At 41.5% G+C, this 20,910-nt stretch overlaps 1 protein-coding gene across 1 annotated transcript in view; it reads right to left on the bottom strand.

Moving 5' to 3' along the window:
* Positions 1-20,910, bottom strand: part of MEGF11 (multiple EGF like domains 11) — a gene marked incomplete at its 5' end in the record, with an annotated part of 189,125 nt that overhangs the window by 99,515 nt on the left and 68,700 nt on the right. The window contains 2 exons of the mRNA XM_029085009.1: positions 408-528; positions 2,153-2,399. Of these exons, the coding sequence (XP_028940842.1) occupies positions 408-528; positions 2,153-2,399 (368 nt within the window). The remainder of the gene's footprint in view (positions 1-407; positions 529-2,152; positions 2,400-20,910) is intronic.

Below are 20,910 nucleotides of genomic sequence, written 5' to 3'. Positions count from 1 at the left end.
GAAAGAGTACAGTGCTTTTGATGATGCTGAGCTGAGCTCTGAGCTTTCTGTCCTGTGTGAGGGCAGTGTCAGAGGGTGCAGGGAACATTCCAAGGAACTGTAATTCAGAGACAATTTTTTTGTCTCTTCTTCCACACAGAAATGTAATGAGTAGTCACTGCTTGGTTTACTCTTGTTTGTTTAACTCTATGAAGGTAGCTACCAGTTGTAGACTGGTGGCCTGTCTGTGTAAGTGCTGTGCACACATAACAAAGATGGTCTGTTCCAGAATTGTTAGACCTCCATGACAAGAAATAGAAGATAGATACACATCGCAAGCACACAGGGAAGGTGTTTGCTGGGACAGTGAACAATTAAGTTCCCATTCCAACCTCTAAATGAGGGATGAGTGTGAACAAACTACGCACCATCCATCCAGGAGGACAGGAGCACTCTCCGGTGATGTGGTGGCAGACTCCCCCGTTCTGGCAAGGGCAGCGCAATTCACACTGAGCTCCGTGACTCCCTGGGGGACAGCGCTCCTCACAGCTTTATGGACAGAGAGAAGAAACAAAAAACAAAGAGATCATTTAAAAGAACTTACAGAAAAGAGTAAATGAGGAAAATCCACAACACAGGTCATCATGGGAAGCCCTGTGCAAATCATGAAACCTCAGTAAGCCTCAGCTGGCATCACCAATTAGCCAAGATCTCTTTTATTTCTGCTGTGGTTATTTATGTGCCATGGATCCAGTCCTCTAAGGCTCATGCTTATGTGTAATCTTTATGCACGTACCAAATTCCACCCATCTCAACAGGAGATTAAAATAGCTCAGGAAAGTAAGAGTTGCGGGATGAAGCCCTCAATGTGAATTATGTGACATGGCAATAAAAGAAGCTGCAAACAGAATAAAAGGATGGGATTAAAATGCTTGAAATTTTTCCAGTCACTACTAAATGTTAACATTTGCAATGCATAATGGATTGGCAAGAACTCAGCATCATTTAAAGGCTATTTAAGCTTGTTGGGTCTCTCTCAGTACTCATGGGGGGGCCAGTGTAAGGCTAGTCCCTGAAAAAAACAGCCTCTCCTACATCTGGATGTCTCTTTTCAGCGTTGCCTCTTTTTTTAACCCCAGGTTCTGAAACTATAACAGGTTCTTCCCTTGACTATCCTCTGATGAGGATGTTCATACAACATACTGGTGGTTGGCCCTTCAAGTACTTACTGCTGAGAAATGACATACTAGTGTCAAAGGGACCACTCCTAACAGTGAGCAGTCTTTAGCAGTGAGAGCTTTCAGGACTGAGGTCACAAATCTACGAGGAAATCAGGTACTAAATAAAATATACAAAAGGTGTATCACTTACTTATGAGGGTTAATATTGTCTTTATTTTTTACCTTCCCCTTCATGCAGGTCAACAAATAATATTAGACTGCAAAAGTATTAAGTCACCTGTAATAGATCTCCAACCAAATTCAGTGACTAAATTATCTTTTCCCCTTAAATAATTTTGAAAACCATAATTACTTCTGAAACTACTGGAAGATCTCTAATGAGAACTGATGTTACACTGTGGGCAATTTTAAACAAGGAACTATTGCTTGCTGTCCTAAAATTAATATGCAGATTTTGTGAATCCTACTGGTAAACTTTCAGTGTGGTGGATGGGGATTTAGCTACATGATTCTTCTTAAAGTTAATAGGAGTCACACCGCTAAATCCCTGCTCACTAGGCTTAAAATTTACCCCCTAGATAGTAAGCAGATATAGTTAACAGTAATGCTTCCTCAGTTAGATTGAAAGTCAAATAAATTGGGAATGGTAAGTCCCATTTGATACTGCACTGGACTGCTAATGAGTAGAATGTCCAATTGCTTATAAAAACTCATCTGTAATTTGGATTGTATTCACAGACTGGAATTAGGAGTTTGTTGTACAAGCTTTAGCACTAAATTTTATTTTATTATGCAGACAGGTATAATTAACACCCAAAAAAAAAGATATTTCCTTTATTTAATCTCTCTGAAATTCTATTACCTGGTTTCTACAAAGGAAAGTGTATAACACGTAGGTTGGGTAAATTTTGCCAATTAATCAATGCATTAAAAGCAGTCAAAGCAAAGCTGTTAAATGATGTGGAGTTAAATACGCCCATCGCTGAACTTACAATACCCCCGTGTATCCAGGCGCACAGTGACATTCTCCGGTTTTATGGTCACAGGTAGCTCCGTTGTGACATTGGCATTTAAACTGGCAGCCCTTGCCGTAGCTCCCGGGGTCACAGAGCTCTTCACAACGCCATCCTTGGAACCCATCTGCGCAGACACAGGCGCCCGTGATGGGGTTGCAGAGCGCCTCGTTCTGACACTGGCAGCGGTTGCTGCAGTGGGGTCCCCAGTGATCGCTGTCGCAACCTGGAAAACATACAGTCACTGACCAAGGGGATTTAGGAAAGTGCATCGCAAGCTTCTCCTCCCAGCCTCTTTGGGAGACCTTATTGCTGTCTACAACTCTCTGAAAGGAGGGTGTAGTGAGGTGGGTGTGTGTCTTCTCCCAGGTAACTAGTGATAGAACAAGAGGAAACGGCCTCAAGTTGCACCAGGGGAGGTTCAGATTGGATGTCAGGAAAAATTTCTTCACTGAAAGGGTTCTCAGGCACTGGAATGGGATGCACAGGGAGGTGGAGGAGTCCCCATCCCTGGAGGGATTTAAAAGACATGTAGATGAGGTGCTCAGAGCTCTGGTTTAGTAGGGAACAGGTACAGTTGGACTCTACGATCTCAAAGGTCTTTTCCAACCAAACGATTCCATGGTTCTACGATTCTTAGGTTGGCAAGTGGGCAGAGACACTGTGAACACCAGGAACTTTCTAAAGGGCCCTCAAACTTTCTAAAACTACCCCCCTGATCCAGCAATGTACTTCAGCACGCAAGGAGACAACAGCACCAGCTACACACCTAAATTTGCGGACTTGTTTAATGCCCTTATTGGATCAGGACTTAAATCTTTTAATATCCTGTTTCTTAGTGCTCTTAGATAGCTGGAAGGAATGAATTTATAGTGGAATTAGATGCAGAGGATCACATCCTGACTGCAGTGTACTTAATGGCAGGTAGTATTGCCAAGCAAATCCTGTAGATTTAATAATGTCATCAAATATTGTTTCTTTGCACTCTTCACAGGAGATAATAAATATGATAATCAAAAGAAGGTTTTCTCCTTTGGTGTTGTGGGGTTTTCTGGAGTAAAGAGATGGTAGGGAAGAAAATAACACTGGAGGTGGGATTTCAGGAGGCTGACCAGCTTAGGGATGAAGGTATGGAGTGTATATGTCATGTAATTTCTGTGCTAGTAACAGGATGGTACTGGCATTACAGAAGGTCCTCAAACCCTATGGCCATTGACAGGGAGGGGAGGTTCCCCTCAGAACTCATTAAAGCACAGTGAGAACCCTTCACACGATGATCTTGCCGGATCCCTTCTCCTTCTTTGTGGGCCATATGCAGGATGAGAGAGGGAAGTCAGCATTCCAGAAACAGCTTGATCCTGATTTGCTATAGAAACAGCCATCAGCACCTGCACATCTCTCGTTCAATATGTATGAAACTAAAGGGCTGGCTCAAAGCAAGAACCCAGAGGTTACGGTGGTTTCCTCAGTAAATGGTCAGCAGAAAACCAGGGATTTCTTCAGTCGTCCTACCCTCCACTTAGCAGCCTTTAGATATATCAAGGGTGAAGAGAATCATCATTCTATTCAGAATAGAGCTGACAGCAAAATCCCTGGTTAGGACACAGTTACAGATCATTTCCCAGGTACAGCTGGTTGTGCTCAAAGAGCTGCTTTTAATTATACCTACAGCAACTCTTCCACCAGTGTAAAAATCCACTCCCATGCAGGAAACTCTGTAATCCCAGCAACAGAGCTGTCTTCACAAACCCTTTTATTTGCAAACATGCAAATTAATCCCCAGGTGACGCTCGCTGCTTCTCAGGCCTGGATCTCTGTTTCCAGACTTAGTAAGTAAAGCCCACTACAGCCTGAGGCTCTTGTCCTAGAGATTTCCTAGCCCCCCTCCTGCTACGGTACCTGGTTATAAACACACCCTGGATAACCAGATCCTGGCAACTTTTTTGTCCTTCTCATTGGTCAGTCTGAGGATACTTAGTAGAAAAAGAAGAGACTTTACTCAACTAGCATTGCTGATTAGCAATTTACAAACTTGAGTTTCTTGTGCAACAGTGTTAAAAGCCAAAATAAACCCATGAGAAGACAATCCCATGGTCTCCAGAAGGTTCTGCAGGGAAGCATGTGCAGAGAGATGGGTTCATGTCCGGCAGAAAGCAGAGCATACAACATACCCCTGTGCCTCACACAAGATATTTTATTGCTTTGCCTCATTTTTCCCCCAGCTGTAAACAGGGATGATAATTCCTCACTAACACTGCTGGGAGTCAAGCAAACAAAATCTTACTCTTTATAAGTCTTAAATTATTACTGAGGATCTGTGGAAAGAGATGATCTGTCTTTATTTCACATAGACGCTCGCTAAGACTCTGTAAGCCTTCTGGGGCAGAGAGCAAATCTGCTGGAGCTGATGGAGTTTCCCGGCAATTTCCATTCCAGAAACACTGATTTGTTTTCCACGGATCCTGAACACGGCGGGATGCAGTTCTGCACCTCCCCAAAGGGTGCAAATCTGAACACACATGCAAAGCTGATGGCCCTTTGAACAAAGAAGTGGAACACGGGAATCCAACTTAACCCTGTCTGCTTGAGGGACTCGATTCCTGCCTTACCACAGCCCACATTAAAGCTCCAACTGCCAGACTCCGGGTTGCTCTGGGCTGATATAATTCCAGCTGCAATTAATTTGCTTAATATGAATAAATAACACCCATTAGAAGATGTGACTTATATCCTTGTTCTTCCACGCCTCAGGTGAGTGCTCCCATCATCAGCTTTGTCTGCTCGGTTTGTGTTTTTCACTTTGAAAGAAAGTGAAGGAGAAAGCAAACCTTTTCTAGGAAGGGAAAACCATTTCCCATCATTAGCTCAAGCATTGTGGTTCACATTTACAGTGCCTGCTCCAAACACAACTCCTTTTATGTAAGTTATTCTTATTTGAACAATTATTTACTATTTATATTTGGTCACATGCTTGCTTTCTCCCTGTACCAAATTTCACTCCACAATCTAGCCAAAGGGAAGAGCAAAACACTGAAGTAAAGAGCAGAAATTTCTCTAATTGGTTGTAAAATCTTAAAAAAACCAAATCTGGGTAATAAAAGAAGCCTGCAGTGACCAGAAAACCAGCTGGCAGTAAGATAGATTTTTCCAAAGGTTTCTAAGTACAAGGCATCAGTGAGCACATCAGTATGTTTAGCTCAAAGTAGCTAGCCAAAATGTTTTCATTATCTATGAAATAAAACAGTTTGGCATACTAGATAGCTGCTAAGAATGTGAATTTCATGGGGATTTATTACAGAGAGGACATAAAAATGAGGATTAAAGTACATCTGAATGCTCATGGAAGACACAGAAGAAAATAGAATTGCAAAAGGATGGGGCTTGTACTGTGTCTCATTTACAATGCCCTGTACAGCCTTTGCACTTGTGAGGCTTCTCTTTATGTTCCTAAAACTACTGGTAGGTTTTGACTCCACTTCTCTAACTGGTTTGGAACCAAGGCAACCATAGTATGTGTGTATAATCAGTGTGAAGATCCTCTTGTCTCTCTAGCAATGGGATTGTATACACACAGTGGTAAATTGGCCTCTTCTGGATGTAAGTCTTTACCTCAGATAGCAAAGTTTTCTGCTTTTAGCTCCCAGATCAGGCCCTACATATGTCACAATGAGCAGAGCCATTTAATGCAGTATCAGTTCATCCACTGATGATTAATTGCAAAGGGAATTGAGTGAAATTTGTTGGCAACGTGTTAAGTGTAAAATTTGTGATAACAAAATATTACCCTCACCTGATTTTACACTGCAGCAATCTCACGTGAAAATAAGATCTTTGCTGCTCAAAGTTTATCAATTCCTGTTGCTTTTTTCCCCCCCTTCCTTTAAGTCCCATAGTACAGTGACAGACTGTGGGGTTGCAAGTCAATTCTTTACCTATGCAATTTCATTTGGACATTATGTGATATTTATGCTGTGATAACTCATAGATCTGCACTGTGGTAATGTCTGTACCTTTAGAGAGGTAGATTCAGAGTTGATAAGCTAAATCCAAGTACTTATTCATACAAGTAATTCCACTGAGCTCCATGGGACCACTCATGTGTGAGACTACTCAAGTGCGTAACTAACTATGAGATTGGGATCTAGCAGTACCAGCTAGAAAATGGAAGAAACAGAAGCCTTCTGCAACCAAGATAATTTTCTTTTTCTAGATAAATTAGTGTGGCAAGTCCTAATAGTGTGTGATAGTGATTCCAGTTGCTGGGATAGAGGATAAAGCAGCCTCAGAGCCACGGAAGCCTGCTGCACTTCAGGATCATCAGCACCACTTCTACGGGCACAGAGAGGCCATTTAAAAATACAACCCAAGCCCAGCACAGCCTAATCCTGCTCTTGTTGATATGATAGCCTCTATGTGTTACCATAATAGAGATAAATAATAACAGCAACAACATGTGAACAGAAAGCTGATTAAAGCTTACACAAGAGCCACACTGTAAATGCATCCGCCATTAAAAATGTCCAAATGATACAGAGCCGTTAACTACACCATCAATAAGAACAGCAACCTGAGAGAGGTGACGGCAGGGAGGTACAAATGCTCCCTTTAGACCGCATGTGTGGATGTCAATACCATGAGAGATGAGGCTGAAATAGCTAGCACTCTCTTGGGAGGTGCCACATTAAAGGGAGCTGCCATATTTCAGGTCACGTGCCAACATTCCCTGGCAAACGTGCCAACTTACTCACTTTTTCTCCTTCGAAAAGACGACTAGAGATTAATTGTCACCAATAAAAATGAATATAACTCTGTAAAGGATGATGCTGGGTGCCTAAGCATAATTACAGTTGTCTGCACAGGGTAGTATGACAGGTGAAAAATTCATCCCTTGGTGGAAAGCTTGGTCGATACAGCACCAAGTGTTTTCTTCCTCTCTGCATCCCCACCCCCAGCCCAAAGGCTCAGCGCCTTGTTGGAGTGAGGGCTAATTACAGCAGGCTCTGCACACCCGCCGCTCTAGTCCTTCATGACATCCTGTTACCAATTCTGTCCTTTGAAATACACAACCAGGACACATTGGAAGTGCTGCTTCACTCTCCCAAATGGCTTTTTTCCCCTCTAGGAATGATTAGTGAATTGTTGTGTTCTGGGTCAATAGAGATACCCAGTATTTAGTGCAGCAGCACAAGTCCGACAAAAAGGAACCAAACGCACAAGCTTGAAAAGTTAGTAGATAAATAAAAGGACTCCCAAGGAAGGGATGACATTTATCAAGTGACTTATCCCAGTAAGAGAGAGTCAAAAATGCTTTCCCATCACTATTAATATGAAAACAGCATCTTCTATCACAGCAGCACCAGAATTTGCTTCTATGCTGATTTGGTTCTCATTAGCATAAGCCTGCATGTGTCTCTTTCACCGCTAGTGACCAGTCCTGTGTTCCAGGTGTTGCAAAGTCAGAGGGACATTCAGAAACATCCTGCAGAAGGCAGAGCTGAAAAAATGAAGCAGTTGCTTTTCTTAGCCTAAGGACTCAGGATTGTATTTAGCTGACAGCAATCTTTAATTATTTCATGTTTTAAAGGAACTTTCTGCAAATCTCACAGAGCACATAATGCAACTCATAGTCAATAATCAATATTTTGGAATATTTCCAAGTTCAGTTTGAAATGTTTAAATGAGCCTTTAACAAGTGCAAACAGGAAATTAAATAAAATTACTAAGTCTAGGAGGACATATTTTAAGATAGTTTATTTTATAATTTATGTTTAAATTAGGGCTAAATACTATATAAATATATGCTAATACAACTGTACTGCTGTAGAATGATTACAGGAATACCAACTTAGGTGAAATACAGCCCAAACTGTGCGTGCTTGGGGTTTTTTTGGTCTAATTCAGTATTGGAATCTGATTGGGTTTGAAATGATTGTCCCAGCTAATGCAAAGCAGGAAAAGAAACAACAAAAGCTAAAACATATGCCTGCATGTAGTGAATAAAAAATTAAAATAATCAATTAGCTTTTTATTCCCTGTACTTAGCCCAGTAGGAAAATTATAGTCCCTGTATTGAGCTGATGTCTGCTGACTGTACAAACGTGATTCATTTTGGCACAGTTCAACACCTTTGGAAACAGAAGCCAAGTCTGCAACGGGCTTGAAACAAGGTCCGTGCAGAGGGAATCCCCTCACAAGGACAGTTCCCATCACTTTGTGTTTGGCTCTGAGCAGCGCCCAGTCCCTCATGTGCTGGTGCTGTGGGTGACAGCAATACACTTGTAAAGGAATGAGCCAGTGTACTGAAAAACCACTCGCTGATCTGCTTGATTCTAAACCAAAAAACCTGTTTATCTTGCAAGAGTGTTTCCACTCAGAGTTTCCAACACATGTTTATGGACCATGGCTGTCCTCAAAACAACAGATTTGCAAAAATTCCTTTCAAAAATGTTCTTACAAATGCTTGGAGACCAGCATTCAAATTCAGGTATTTCCAAATGAGAAAATCTCATCTGTACAACAGAGACACTAGTGGGTACAGGAGATGAGACCACACTGCTCAAACTGCAGCTGGTTTCCTTCCTTATAACCCTATCAAGATGCTGATCATCTACCATGGGACAACGTCTTGCTCAGGTTTTACAAATGAGAGAGGTCCTGTAACTGTCAAAACAACAAAGATGTTGGATTTCTGTAAATAAACACTTTCTTGAGGGATACTGAAGTTAACAAGAGATTTTAATAACTAATCCTGCAGCAAATATAGTTTAGATTATCTGAACCGTGTCACAGGCAGCTAGTTGGTAGCACTGGAAACATTCAAGGTCAGGTTGGACGGGGCTCTGAGCAACCTGCTTGAAGATGTCCCTGGCTCACTGCAGGGAGGTTGGACTAGTAACCTTTAAAAGTCTCATCCAACCCAAACTATTCTATGATCTGATGATTGTTTATTTTCCACTGTAAGATGCTTTGTCCGGTCCCTGACAACTTCTCTGTTATGCAGAATTTACCAGCTCCACTTCCAGCTTCAGGCTCAGTCAGTCTGTTGGTTTGAGAACAGAGGTAAGGGAATTTTAGCTTAAATGAGTAAGCTAAAGCAGTAGGTTTTGCTTATTAAAGTGCATTTTTATACGCTTTTCACTGACAAGCTGGGACAACTTCCAAGTAGGGAGCAATAGCTTGAAAACTGGCAGAGCACTGTCCCATGCCCAGGGGTGTGCTCATGTGTCCCCAGTGAAAATCCACCTGTACCTGATCAAACTATAAAAAATGCAATTTGCAGACACTCAGTGCCACCTCTGGATATTTCATTACCTACACTCCTCAAAGATTTCATCTGTATTAAAAGCAATCTGCAATTAAAGGCTTCAGGGGCTTAGCAGGACTTCTCTGATGACTGTTCCTGGTAGCAGCCATGGGCCACTGGCTGTTTAATCTCCATGTAGTAAGTGTTCCGTGGAGAGGGTGACAGCCTTCTACTCTTAGTCCATTAGCCACATGTCAGAGGTTTGTTCTGGTCCATGCTGATGAACCATCTGTACATCAGCCTGATGACACTCTTGAAGGGATTTTCATATTATCCATTTGCTTTTTAAAGAAAAACTAAAAAAAACCCCAACCAAACGGGGGAATGTCACACAAATAAGGCATTTGACTTATCAAGTTGGTGTGACAAAAATAAGAAAATGTCAGATTAAAGGTTGGAAGTGCAGCAGTAATTCAGTACTTGAGCCTATGAATTATGATTATTTTCTTTAATCATGTGAGCACAGGCTACCGTTTACATGCCCTGGCATTTTCTGTCTTCTGAGCTTGTAGCTTTGCAGCCTTCAGGTTCCCAAACACGGGTTGCTGTGCAACGGTGTATGCACGAGCATTTTTATCTCCAGTGCCAGACTTTCAGTCACAGCGTACACAACCATAATGAAGAAAATACCCGTCTCAATGTTTACATCTACATTTTGCATATGTAAATATGCATTTGTAAAACTAGCCACCCAAAATCTTCAGGTTAATCAGAGGCTGGCAGAATTTGCAGTCAATCTTATTTTCCCAGTTTACAGATAGATAAAGTTCATCAGATAGAAAAGAAATGATGGGAAGGGAACATCAGCTGATTTTTCCCAAAATGGATAGATTATTACTTATGGGAGGAAATTAATCTAATTTTGTGTTTGTTTAGTTTTTTTTTCTTAGAGACAGGAGGACAGCTTTTCATCTTTCAAGAAAGATGGTACTGATTCTCTCTGAAGTTCATTGTCTGAATCAGATAAGAAACATGTGGTTGATTTAGGTCATGATTTAATCTCAGATGATGATCTCATTAGTCACTGACTCTCCAACATGTGGTACCTAATTCAATCACAGCACTTTAGAGACCCTGCAGTTTATTTATTATCCTCTGAGGAAACATTTTCTTTCCAAAGTAATCCTTGTTTAAAGACCATTCCTACAGTATTCTGTAGAATATTGAGAACAGTTACCTAGTTGTACAATTTTATTTTGGATAAATGAAAACAAAATCACTCTAACTAAAAGAAAAGTTGAATATTTGGATGTCATCCTTGTCAAATCCCATAATGAACTCAATATATTTTGGAAGCAGCAAAGTGGGAGAAACAACTTCTACTCCTGACAGATATCAAAGTGTTGTGTTTTCAGAATTTCCATCATGAGCTATTTTGACAGAGGCTTCAAAAGAAGTGAAAATTAGAACACAAAAAAACCCTGAGAATATTTCCTATTTCTTTTTGTAGAAATTATTGCTCAGTTTAATGAGCCCTTAACTCTACTGACACTCTAGATGGTACAAGGAGTTTAAAATCATGAAACGCTTCATAAGGGAGTGACAACATTCTATACAACACTGGTGGCTTTTCTTCTCATTATCATTTTTTTAGAGAAGATGCTGCATTCTTTAAAATGTTTTTTTTTTTTTAGTGTCATATTAATGGGAGGCAAAGTCTGTTCTTTAATTAGAATTTTACTGTGGTGAATTAAAAAATACATGGGCAGAGTATCAAGAGTCTAATAAAACTAAATGAAGATGCAATCTTTCCTCTGTATGAAACCCAGCAGTCTTTGCTCTGGCAAAACTTCCATCAATACTTCATTATTATTGTCTAGGACAGGATTGTAATAATAAGATCTGCAAGTAACTTACTTCCAGATTCTGTCTTCCAACTGGGTAAAACATTCTCTCTCTCAACATCTATAATGGACTTTAGATGTTTTCATTGACTATATAATGAAATTTTCCTGTAATGCCTCTGCACAGAAGTACTACCAGTTTTGGCTGCAAGAAGAGGTAGAAACACATCTGGATATGTGTAAAACACGGCAGGACAGGTACAGAGGAAGAGATCAAGCAACCTTCAACAATCAAGTGGTGGAGAGGGCACCAGAGGGGTTCAGGAATGAAAAAAAAACCTATGCAGAGATAAAGAGAGGCCTTAGTCCTTAGAGGTTAGGAGCTGTTGATACAACACCTGTGTCTGGTGTGAAACAGTTCAAAGGCTTATCAGAAGCTATGTGCACGTACTACATATGGCTACTTGCTGTTGTAAATAGTGTGTATGGTCTTTAGCTGAGTGCTTAGCAAGGGAGAGTTGTGTGTACAGAAACAAACCCCTTTCCCTTCTTAGTTCACGAATGCCAGTTGTTTCTGACACAGTTCAGAGCAGATCCATAGGGACAGCGTGGTAACCACAGTAGGCTGGCCATGCTGGATGTCCTCCAGTCACACCCTCATCAGCTCCCTGCAACTGGGCAGGAGAAAAGATTGTCCATCACCTGAGGAATCTCCCATGCTGAAAGTAATCTGTTCTGACCACTGAAGTCACCTTTCCAGCTCTCTGACTGCAGGGTGGTGTTAACTGCATGGGATCGAGTGGGATCAACCCCATTTGGTGAAGCTCTGGGGGAGATGTGCTCAGCTTTTTATTTTTCACAGCACATAAACCGAGCACCGGAAGGTCACCCTGCTGATGTTTTGCCAGATATGCAATATACCTTTATTTGCAGTTAAAGCAGTGCTTAAAGAAGAAAAGCTTCTTGTCACTAAAGCAGCAAGCATTATAGAGCATGTTCCTTCTCAGTCCCATTCACACGTAGGGATGTACATGTCCCTTCACCTTCGACGGGGTAGGTCAGCTTGCAAATTGATAACGAGGAAGAAGATTGGCCGATCAGTGGATAAGATGATACTATCAAGATAAGCATATAGAAAAACTGCTACAGCTAGCCAGCCAGCTTCAAATTATACCATAAAGATTCACCTTCAAGGGGACGTATAAGCACATCCCTCATGCATAATATAACACAGAGTACTGACTCATCAGTCCTTTTTAAGGTGGTTAATAATCAACTTATTTTATTGCATTGATATTGAAACCCAAAGGAAACACTGTGGATTGTGGTACTTGGGTTTATTTCCAACAGTGTAGCTGTAGAGTCCAAAGAATCACTTCTTCCCCTTTGCCACAATCCTATCCTAATGTCTACTAAATGTGTGCTGCTTTTCAGCCAAATAATAGCAGCTTAAAGGATGTTCTGCCCCAGTAACTGAATCTAGAAAAAATCTTACCTTCTCTAGTGTGAATTTTGTTACCTAAGGACTTCAGAAAAGAATTAGAGCAGCAGAAAGCCTGGTGGCCTTTGAAATAGGGGTGTCTTTCATATCTAAAACAGTTCAAAGGCTTACAAAAAGCTATGTGCAGGTGTCGGCACAAGCTACTTGCTGTTCTCTTTTCTTCTAGGCATACTTGAATCTTCACATGGCTCTTTAATGTTACCTAATTGTCTTCAAGATATCTTAAATACACTGCTGTCTTTCTCTTATAAACCGTTAATAGTAATGTCCCTTTCAGGCACATAAAAAGAAGCAGTTTTTTAAAAAAACTCTTCCCTTGTGTAACTAGAAAACTAAAAACTAGAACATTCACTCATCAAAACCACATTGTGAGACTCAGCACAGTCTCTGAAAAACCTTTCTTATATTTACCAACAGAAAATAGCAAGTTCAAAACTATTGGGAAAACAATAAAAAACCTGAAATACTAGAATATTAAGCCCTCTTTTCACTGCACTCAGGCAATGAGGTGTGGGATGATTTGGTAATAAAGAGATAATCAGAGAGGCAGACAAATACTGCGTAGCTTAAATACCAGGAGTCAGAGCATGGCTGTAGGTGGGTAGAGGATGGCAGAAGACACACACCCCAGTACCACGAGTCTTCTGCAGTAAAATCCCAGTGTCCCTAACGCAGCTCCTTGGACTGCAACACCTCTGCAGCTCTCCTGCACCACTTCTTTAGGATGCTAATGCTGAAAGAGAGCAAAGCAGCCACAGGTCTCCTAACCTGATCCAGCACTTTATACTCACAACACAGCCAGCAACAAAATGCACAAATCCCAAGCGCTGAGCAGAAAATAAAGAAGATGCCACTGAGTGCCTCCCCATGGCTTCCTCTGCACACTGGTAGGGCTTTGGTTTCATTCTGGAGAGCGAGGCAGGAAGATAAAGTCTTGTCTCATAAATTATTGAAATTGGATGTCTAAACCTTGATATTTTATTTTGACTTCCAAACATGTTCAGATGTTGTTCACAGAAGCATAAATGAATGCCAACTTCTAAACCAGAAGTTGCTCTAAACTGGGAAATGAAACTTTTTGTTATGATGTTAAAAACAGACAATTCTTAAACTGTTTTACATTTTGAAAAACAGGATAATCAAAACTGTTCATCCTCGCAATCAGTTACGGGTTTGCTGAACTGAAATGTTTTGACAAAATCACAACCATATGGAAGCCGGTGCTTTCAGAACAGTTTCACCCATTGTGGATTCCTGCATGAAGCCATCAAATGTCAGGCAGGCAGAAAACAGGAAATCATCACTCCACATGTTTTTCCCTCATTGTTTACAAACAATATGTTAGTGCCTCCAGCATTATCAGTGGGTCAGCTTCAAAGAAACCAGGAAAATTTCCACAGCAGCTCAAGTTCCCAGCTCTGCTGTGTCAGCCTTTGGAGGTTCAGTCTTGCCTTCAGCAGTCCGAGAAAGTGCCTATGTGAAACAGCTTTCTCTCAGGATTAATTTAATTTCTCTCTTTTTTTAGTGATAACTGTCACTAAAAAGTAAAAAGCAAAACAGACATACGTGACTTCCTGGCTGGATGGCAGCAGGGAAGCAAACAGGATTGTGCTGGAAGAGAACACAGCATCTGTGCATCAAGGTTTTTAAATGCCATATTCTCTATGAGGTTCAGAGATCTACGTTCTCTTAGTGGCAGTAGAGCTGTATTTTAAAAAAAGCCACAGCAGAAAAGAAAGGTTTTCAGATGAGACCATCATCCAAATGGATTGACCATGCTGTATGGTGCCCATCAAGCCCCGTGGACTCAACTCAGTGCCCCTCACAGTCAGGGAATTTCTTTCTATTGACTGTAATGGTCTGTGATAGGGGTTGGCCATCGTGGGTTGAGTTAGTGCCACCTGGAAAATGATGTTAATGCCACAACTTTTCTGTTTCCTTTGCTAAGCAAGATTCTCTGCTCACTGCTGAATATCTGAGCAGAGCAAGTACTGCACACACACACCCACCAAATATTAAATAATCGATGAGAAGAAAATGACATGACCTCGAAGTAGAGTGTTTTCCTTGCTGATAAACAGGAACCACCCAGGGAAATGTTGAACACCGCCTGATGCTTGTGCTCGATGGTGATTGTGTAGTAGATGGTGATTTAGGAATGCTGCTGACACACGCAGACAAATCTGATGACACAGGAAATTAGCATCCGCTCGTCCTCCCCCCTCCCCTTGGAAGAATTTACTAAATATAGCTCACCCTTTAAATATTTAAGGATATCTGCAGAATGTTGTTGTTTTTGAAAGGGTTCTTTCCTGACTGGATTTTCCTCATCAGGCTTAGTAATCAAGTTGTTTTATTTGGAAGGGATAATTATTAGCTGAATAATTAATTATTCAAAGTACATTACTACATAAAATTCAAGCTATGCTGGTATAATAAAAAAAAATGACAATACGCAACAATTTGGGTTCTAAATTGTGCAATAAGATAAAAATGCGTAGGTTTTTTGCACATTTAATAGAATTGCTTCCATCATCAAAGTCCCATACAACCACTGCCATGCCCACGGTCCATTTATGAGCCAGAAAATATATTTTATCACCATCTCATAGAAGGGAAACTGAGACAGTCAAATTACATTAAACTACAAAACTACCCAGAAAGTAAGTGGCAGCACTGAGAGAGAGCAGCTCCAAGTTCTGAAGTCTAAATTTATGCTATAAATAGTTTATAGTATATTTCTTGACTATATTTATAATCTGTACTGAATTAAACATATGAAAATTATTCTTTTATGTATTCAGAGATTAATATGTAAAGTATTTTTCTGTCTCACATCAATAATAGTGTTTGAAAAGTCTAAACTTGGTACCAACAACATCCTTGGTACACAAAATGAAGTGGTGTATGGCTTGGTGCAGGACTTGAACATCCTGGGGAAGGTACCCGTCCAAGAACCCCCACAACCTCCCCATCAACATTGTTGCAGCCGGTTCTAGCTCAGCAAGTGACACTACGTGACACTCAGGCCACATCTACACAGCGTTTGGCAGCGTGACTGCAACATGCACAGCCCTGTTGAGCTGGTGGTGATCCAGCTCTGCCAGGCAAGGAGAGCAGTGAAGCTTCAGCTACAGAATCACAGAATCCCAGACTGGTTTGGGTTGGAAGGGACCTTAAAGCTCATCCAGTCCCAACCCCCCTGCCATCAGCAGGGACACCTTCCACTAGACCGGGTTGCTCAAAGCCTCATCCAGCCTGGCCTTCAACACTTCCAGGGAGGAGCAGCCACAGCTTCTCTCTGGGCAACCTGTTCCAGTGTCTGACCACCCTCACAGTGAAGAACTTCTTCCTCAGATCTAATCTAAACCTTCCTTCTTTCAGTTTAAAGACATTTCCCCTTGTTCTATCACTAACTACCCTTATAAAAAGTCCCTCCCCAGCTTTCTTGTAGGCCCCTTCAGGTATTGGAAGATGTTGTCTTTCACTGGGGCTAGGTAAGAAGAATCACCTACATACCCATGGTGACAATATCACCAGTGAAAGCCCTCGTTTGGCTATGCCACTACTGATAATTGAAAAGGCTGGGTAGAAATAACAGGGTTGTCTGCTTCAATCACCCCTCTGATTGCAAAGTGGATGCAACTTTAATAAATGCTTATTCAGCATAATGAGATCCTAATTACAGATGGCTAAAACAGTAATCACTTCTTCATTTTCTCTAACTGCCATCCCTCGAGCTTCCAGAGTTCAAACAAGACAGAGGCTGTGGCTGCACAGAGAAAAGGGACAAGGCTTTCCCAGCTGTGTGAAGCCTACCTGCTTGCACTAGAAAACAACAGAAGAGAAGCTGCAGAAAATCTTACAGGTCTGTCATTTACACAAACGATATCCAGCAATCACCAGGCTCCACTCCATGTGATTCTCTCTCCTGGTTTACAGGTCCCAGCTCTCCGCTCTCTGTAAGGGAATGCAGGATTCTCCGGCCACAGTTTGTATTTCCTTTTCCCTCAGCGTTATCACTTACATTGCTTTCACAGACCTGGGCTGACCTCCTCACTCACTTGAGCTCTAACAAAACAAAACCCAAGAGAAGTTACACAGTATTTGCTGCCAGATTTTCCACAGGCTGCACTGGGACCTGGTATGTTTTTTGTTTCCCCATTGATTGCCAGGGTCGCAGAATTGGAATTTTTGCCAGGCAAGGGATCCAAAAGGCAGTAAAACTACACATATAGAGACTGTTAGAGCTTCTTCAAATATTTGTTAATTAAAATTGTTAAATATAAAAAAAATTAAGTTCATATTGTACCAGAAGGACTTGTTCTTACAGAGAACTCGTAGCTAGCAAAGTTTAAATGCTTTATTGTTCCATAACTCACATATATGCAGGTTCCTCTATCTGGCACATCCTTAATTTCTGTCAAACTAAAAGAATTCTAACATTTTCTGTCAGGGAGCTGGTGTAAATCTTGAAGAAAGCTTAAAAAAACCTCTACTGTTGACTCATTTCACTCATTCCTAGGCAGATCTGAAAGAAGGAAGACTTGAAAGCAACATGATGAGCCCAAGAATTATCCGCGACTCTTGAAAGGCACACAGAAAATTAAATTGGGGATCAGTATTAAGGTAGTGGAAATTACTGGGTCTGTGCACTTAAAAGATTAAGAAGGTGACTTCCCACTGAGACTCAAGAACACAGGTGCACACAATTTTAAAAATCTGCATTTTTAACCTTTTAAATTTGCTAGCAAAGCAAGGAAGTTGTTGAGGAACTGCAGTAAACACACCAATTCAATCAGCTTCTTCCAGACTGTATCTCGCACCTTTCCAGTTCTTTAACCCAACAAGTCAGTTGATCATGGAAAGACTCCCTGGCAGCCAGCAGTGCAGCAGCTAAACAGAGTTGAAAGCAACCCAGGAACATGTTTTTAGCAAATGCCTAAGAAAATCTCTTAATTCACTGCAATGGTGGCTCTGGCCATCAATGTTCATGAAACCAATGTCCTGGTCTCAGCTCTTCCTCCTAGGAATTGCAAGAGGACCTGTGTAAAAGAGCTAAAGCCAATTTTTTAATAGCAATCTGAAAATTATTCAATTCTATAAAGTTTTTTATCAGTTCATGTATAGTTTTTAAACATAGGGCTCTACAATCAACACAATTATTTTAAAAAAGTTTCTAAAGCATTTCAGAGCTGAACACAGATTTCAAGGTGCTACTTCTGCCTGTCCCAGTCAAGTGACTGCAGGCTAACTCAGACCTATGGACTCTTAAAACAATTATTACTTCATAAAGCAAATACTCTGAATTTCATAGAACCATAGAATCGTTAAGGTTGGAAAAGACCTTTAAGATCATCAAGCCCAACCATAAACTTATCGCTGCCAAATCCACCACTAACCCATGTCCCTCAGCACTATGTCTACACCACTCTTCAATCCCTCCAGGGATGGGGACTCCACCACTGCCCTGGGCAACCCCTTCCAATGCCTCAGAACCCTTTCAGCAAAGAAATTCTTCCTCACATCCCATCTCAACTGCCCTGGCCACAACTGGAGCCCATTTCCTCTTGTCCTGTCCCTTGGGCCTTGGTTGAACAGACCCACCCCCACCTCTCTCCCCCCTCCTCCAAGGGACTTGGACAGAGCCAGAAGGTCTCCCCTCAGCCTCCTTTTCTCCAGGCTCAACAACCCCAGTTCCCTCAGCCGGGAACTCAGCACACTTGTGCTCCAGACCCTTCCCCAGCTCCGTTGCCCTTCTCTGGACACGCTCCAGCACCTCCATGTCCTTCTTGGAGTCAGGGGCCCAACACTGAACCCAGCACTCAAGCTGCAGCCTCACCAGTGCCAAGTACAGGAGGAGGATCACTGCCCTAGTCCTGCTGGCCATTTCATTACAAATCAAAACACCACTTGACTGCCAAGGAACAACAAGCACATTTTATGCACAAGCTAATTCTATCTTCTAAGCCTCTGAAAAAACAGTAATTGTAGCTCACCATAGTTACACCCAGAAAGATAACCCTGCCATTGATTTCTGTCTGCCCTCCAATTACAGGCCAACCACTGTGATGACTGTTTACATCTCTCTGATGGCAACAGGACCCAGTGGTCCTCCCAGTAGAGTAGGGCTACCATGCTGACAGCCGTTCTATACACATAACAAACATTACAACAAAGACCTTAGAAAGCAGATACGCTCATTAAAATCCTGATCCACAGCCCATTGAAATGAAAGCAAAAGACACCACTTGTTTTCCAAATGTAGCCTTATAACCCGATTTCTCTTCAGATTTGTTCTGGCAACAGACCATCTAGTTGCCACCCACAAAATAGTGCCAAGTCGAATCTTAGTAAAAAAGATGTGAAACTGTCGATCCAAGTCCTTGTTTTCTCAAGGTTCAATTATTGTAACATTTTCCTCGTGGGAGATCTTTATGATGTCCCATTCAGAGCACAGCTCACCCCGAGCGCAGCTGCCAGCATTCCTTCTCGCGGGTTCTGACTGCTCCAGTATATCCACTTTATTTTACACTATTTACACTAGAGGTGTAAAATTCTGTATCCATGCCAAGGTTTTACAGTTTAATTTTAAGACACTCAATAGTTGTGCTCAAATATATCTGAAAGATCCTCCATGGTATCCATGCGTTCTCAATAGTCAGTGAGGTCAGAACAGGCAGCTTGCTCAGTCCGCCTGAGATACAACCGTAAGTCTTTGGAATTAGGGCTCGTAACAGCTCTGCTTTTCCTGGTTCTTGTGCAAAGCACTCAATCTGTCTCGGCATTTAAACGAAAGACATTTTTATTTGCTGTTACTCTTGAAAATACACTTTCTATCCCATGTTTTCTTTCTCCTCTTCTGCTTGCATACATTCGGTAGAGGAGAGCAGCATCAAAGTGCAGGAATATTTGGGGTCTGTGTACTCCTGTGGGTTGTTCACCCTACAACCACATATTTTTTAATGAAATATTGTTATTGTAAAACACCTTTTTAAAAAAAAAACAGTAGTAGGTCTAGAAAAACTATATTAATTTGATCACATTAATCTTTTGCACTAGCACATCTGGCAATGATACTTTGATAATTAGCAATAATCTAAATAATACAGTAGTTAAATCTACAGACCGGTTAATTTTAACTTCAAAATCAAAGAATGCTTAGAACTGTTTTCCTATCAGCATTTCAACACCTCATTAAAGCAGAAAATACTTCCTGATTTACAAAGGACCTTAGCCAAATTTAATTTATAGCAATCATAATCAAATAGCTGAGGGCTTCATTCCCCCCCCAAATATTTTAAGTTAGACATAGTGGAGCAGTTAAGATTTTTATTAGGTTTTGATCTTGCATTTTGTGAAGATTGGAGGAATTATTTTTTACTGAGATGAATTTCCCAGGTTATCAACTACTTACTGCACTTGAACATAAGGAAAGGTATTCCTGAGAATAATAAGGAGATTAAAAAGATAATAATAAAGGTGCCAGAGCTTACACAAATAATGTCCATTGCAATGCACAGTGGGCTAATGACAAGTGCAACACCTGGAAAATATGTTGTAACATTGGGAACTACTGGAGAGCCTGATGGCAGAAAACAAGAGCAAAGCTTTTCTCAGGGGGATCCTTGCACCCTCCCTTCTGCAATCACACTGGTGTGTACACATTTTTGAGAAAAGCTCAAAGCCATTCATCATGTATAGCTGGTCCTAAAAGTCTGCCATTTGTAAGTCAGCATCTATAAAGAATAAAAATAAATGCCCAAGATATCCCCCAAATAAGTGGAGACAAGGTTTACGTTTGTATGCACAGTCTGGCTATGGACTATTTCCAGGGTGATTGCTTTAGATCATTTATTACACGTCTGTCTACCCGCCAGGTTTTCCACATCCAAGATTTTACAGACTTGGGGGTGGTGGTGGATGAAAAGCTCAACATGAGGCGGCAACGTGCGCTCACAGCCCAGAGGCCAATAACCGTGTCCTGGGCTGCACCCAGAGCAGCGTGGGCAGCAGGTGGAGGGAGGTGATTCTGCCCCTCTGCTCCGCTCTCCTGACACCCCACCTGCAGCGCTGCCTCCAGTGCTGGGGCCACCAACAGCACAAGGACATGGAGCTACTGGAGCCAGTGCAGAGGAGGCCACGAGGA

This window comes from Antrostomus carolinensis, unplaced genomic scaffold, assembly GCF_000700745.2.
Source record: "Antrostomus carolinensis isolate BGI_N321 unplaced genomic scaffold, ASM70074v2 scaffold2270, whole genome shotgun sequence".
Taxonomy (NCBI): domain Eukaryota; kingdom Metazoa; phylum Chordata; class Aves; order Caprimulgiformes; family Caprimulgidae; genus Antrostomus; species Antrostomus carolinensis.
The sequence above is the reverse complement of the archived record's forward strand: the minus strand, read 5'-3'. Positions and strand labels throughout refer to the sequence as shown.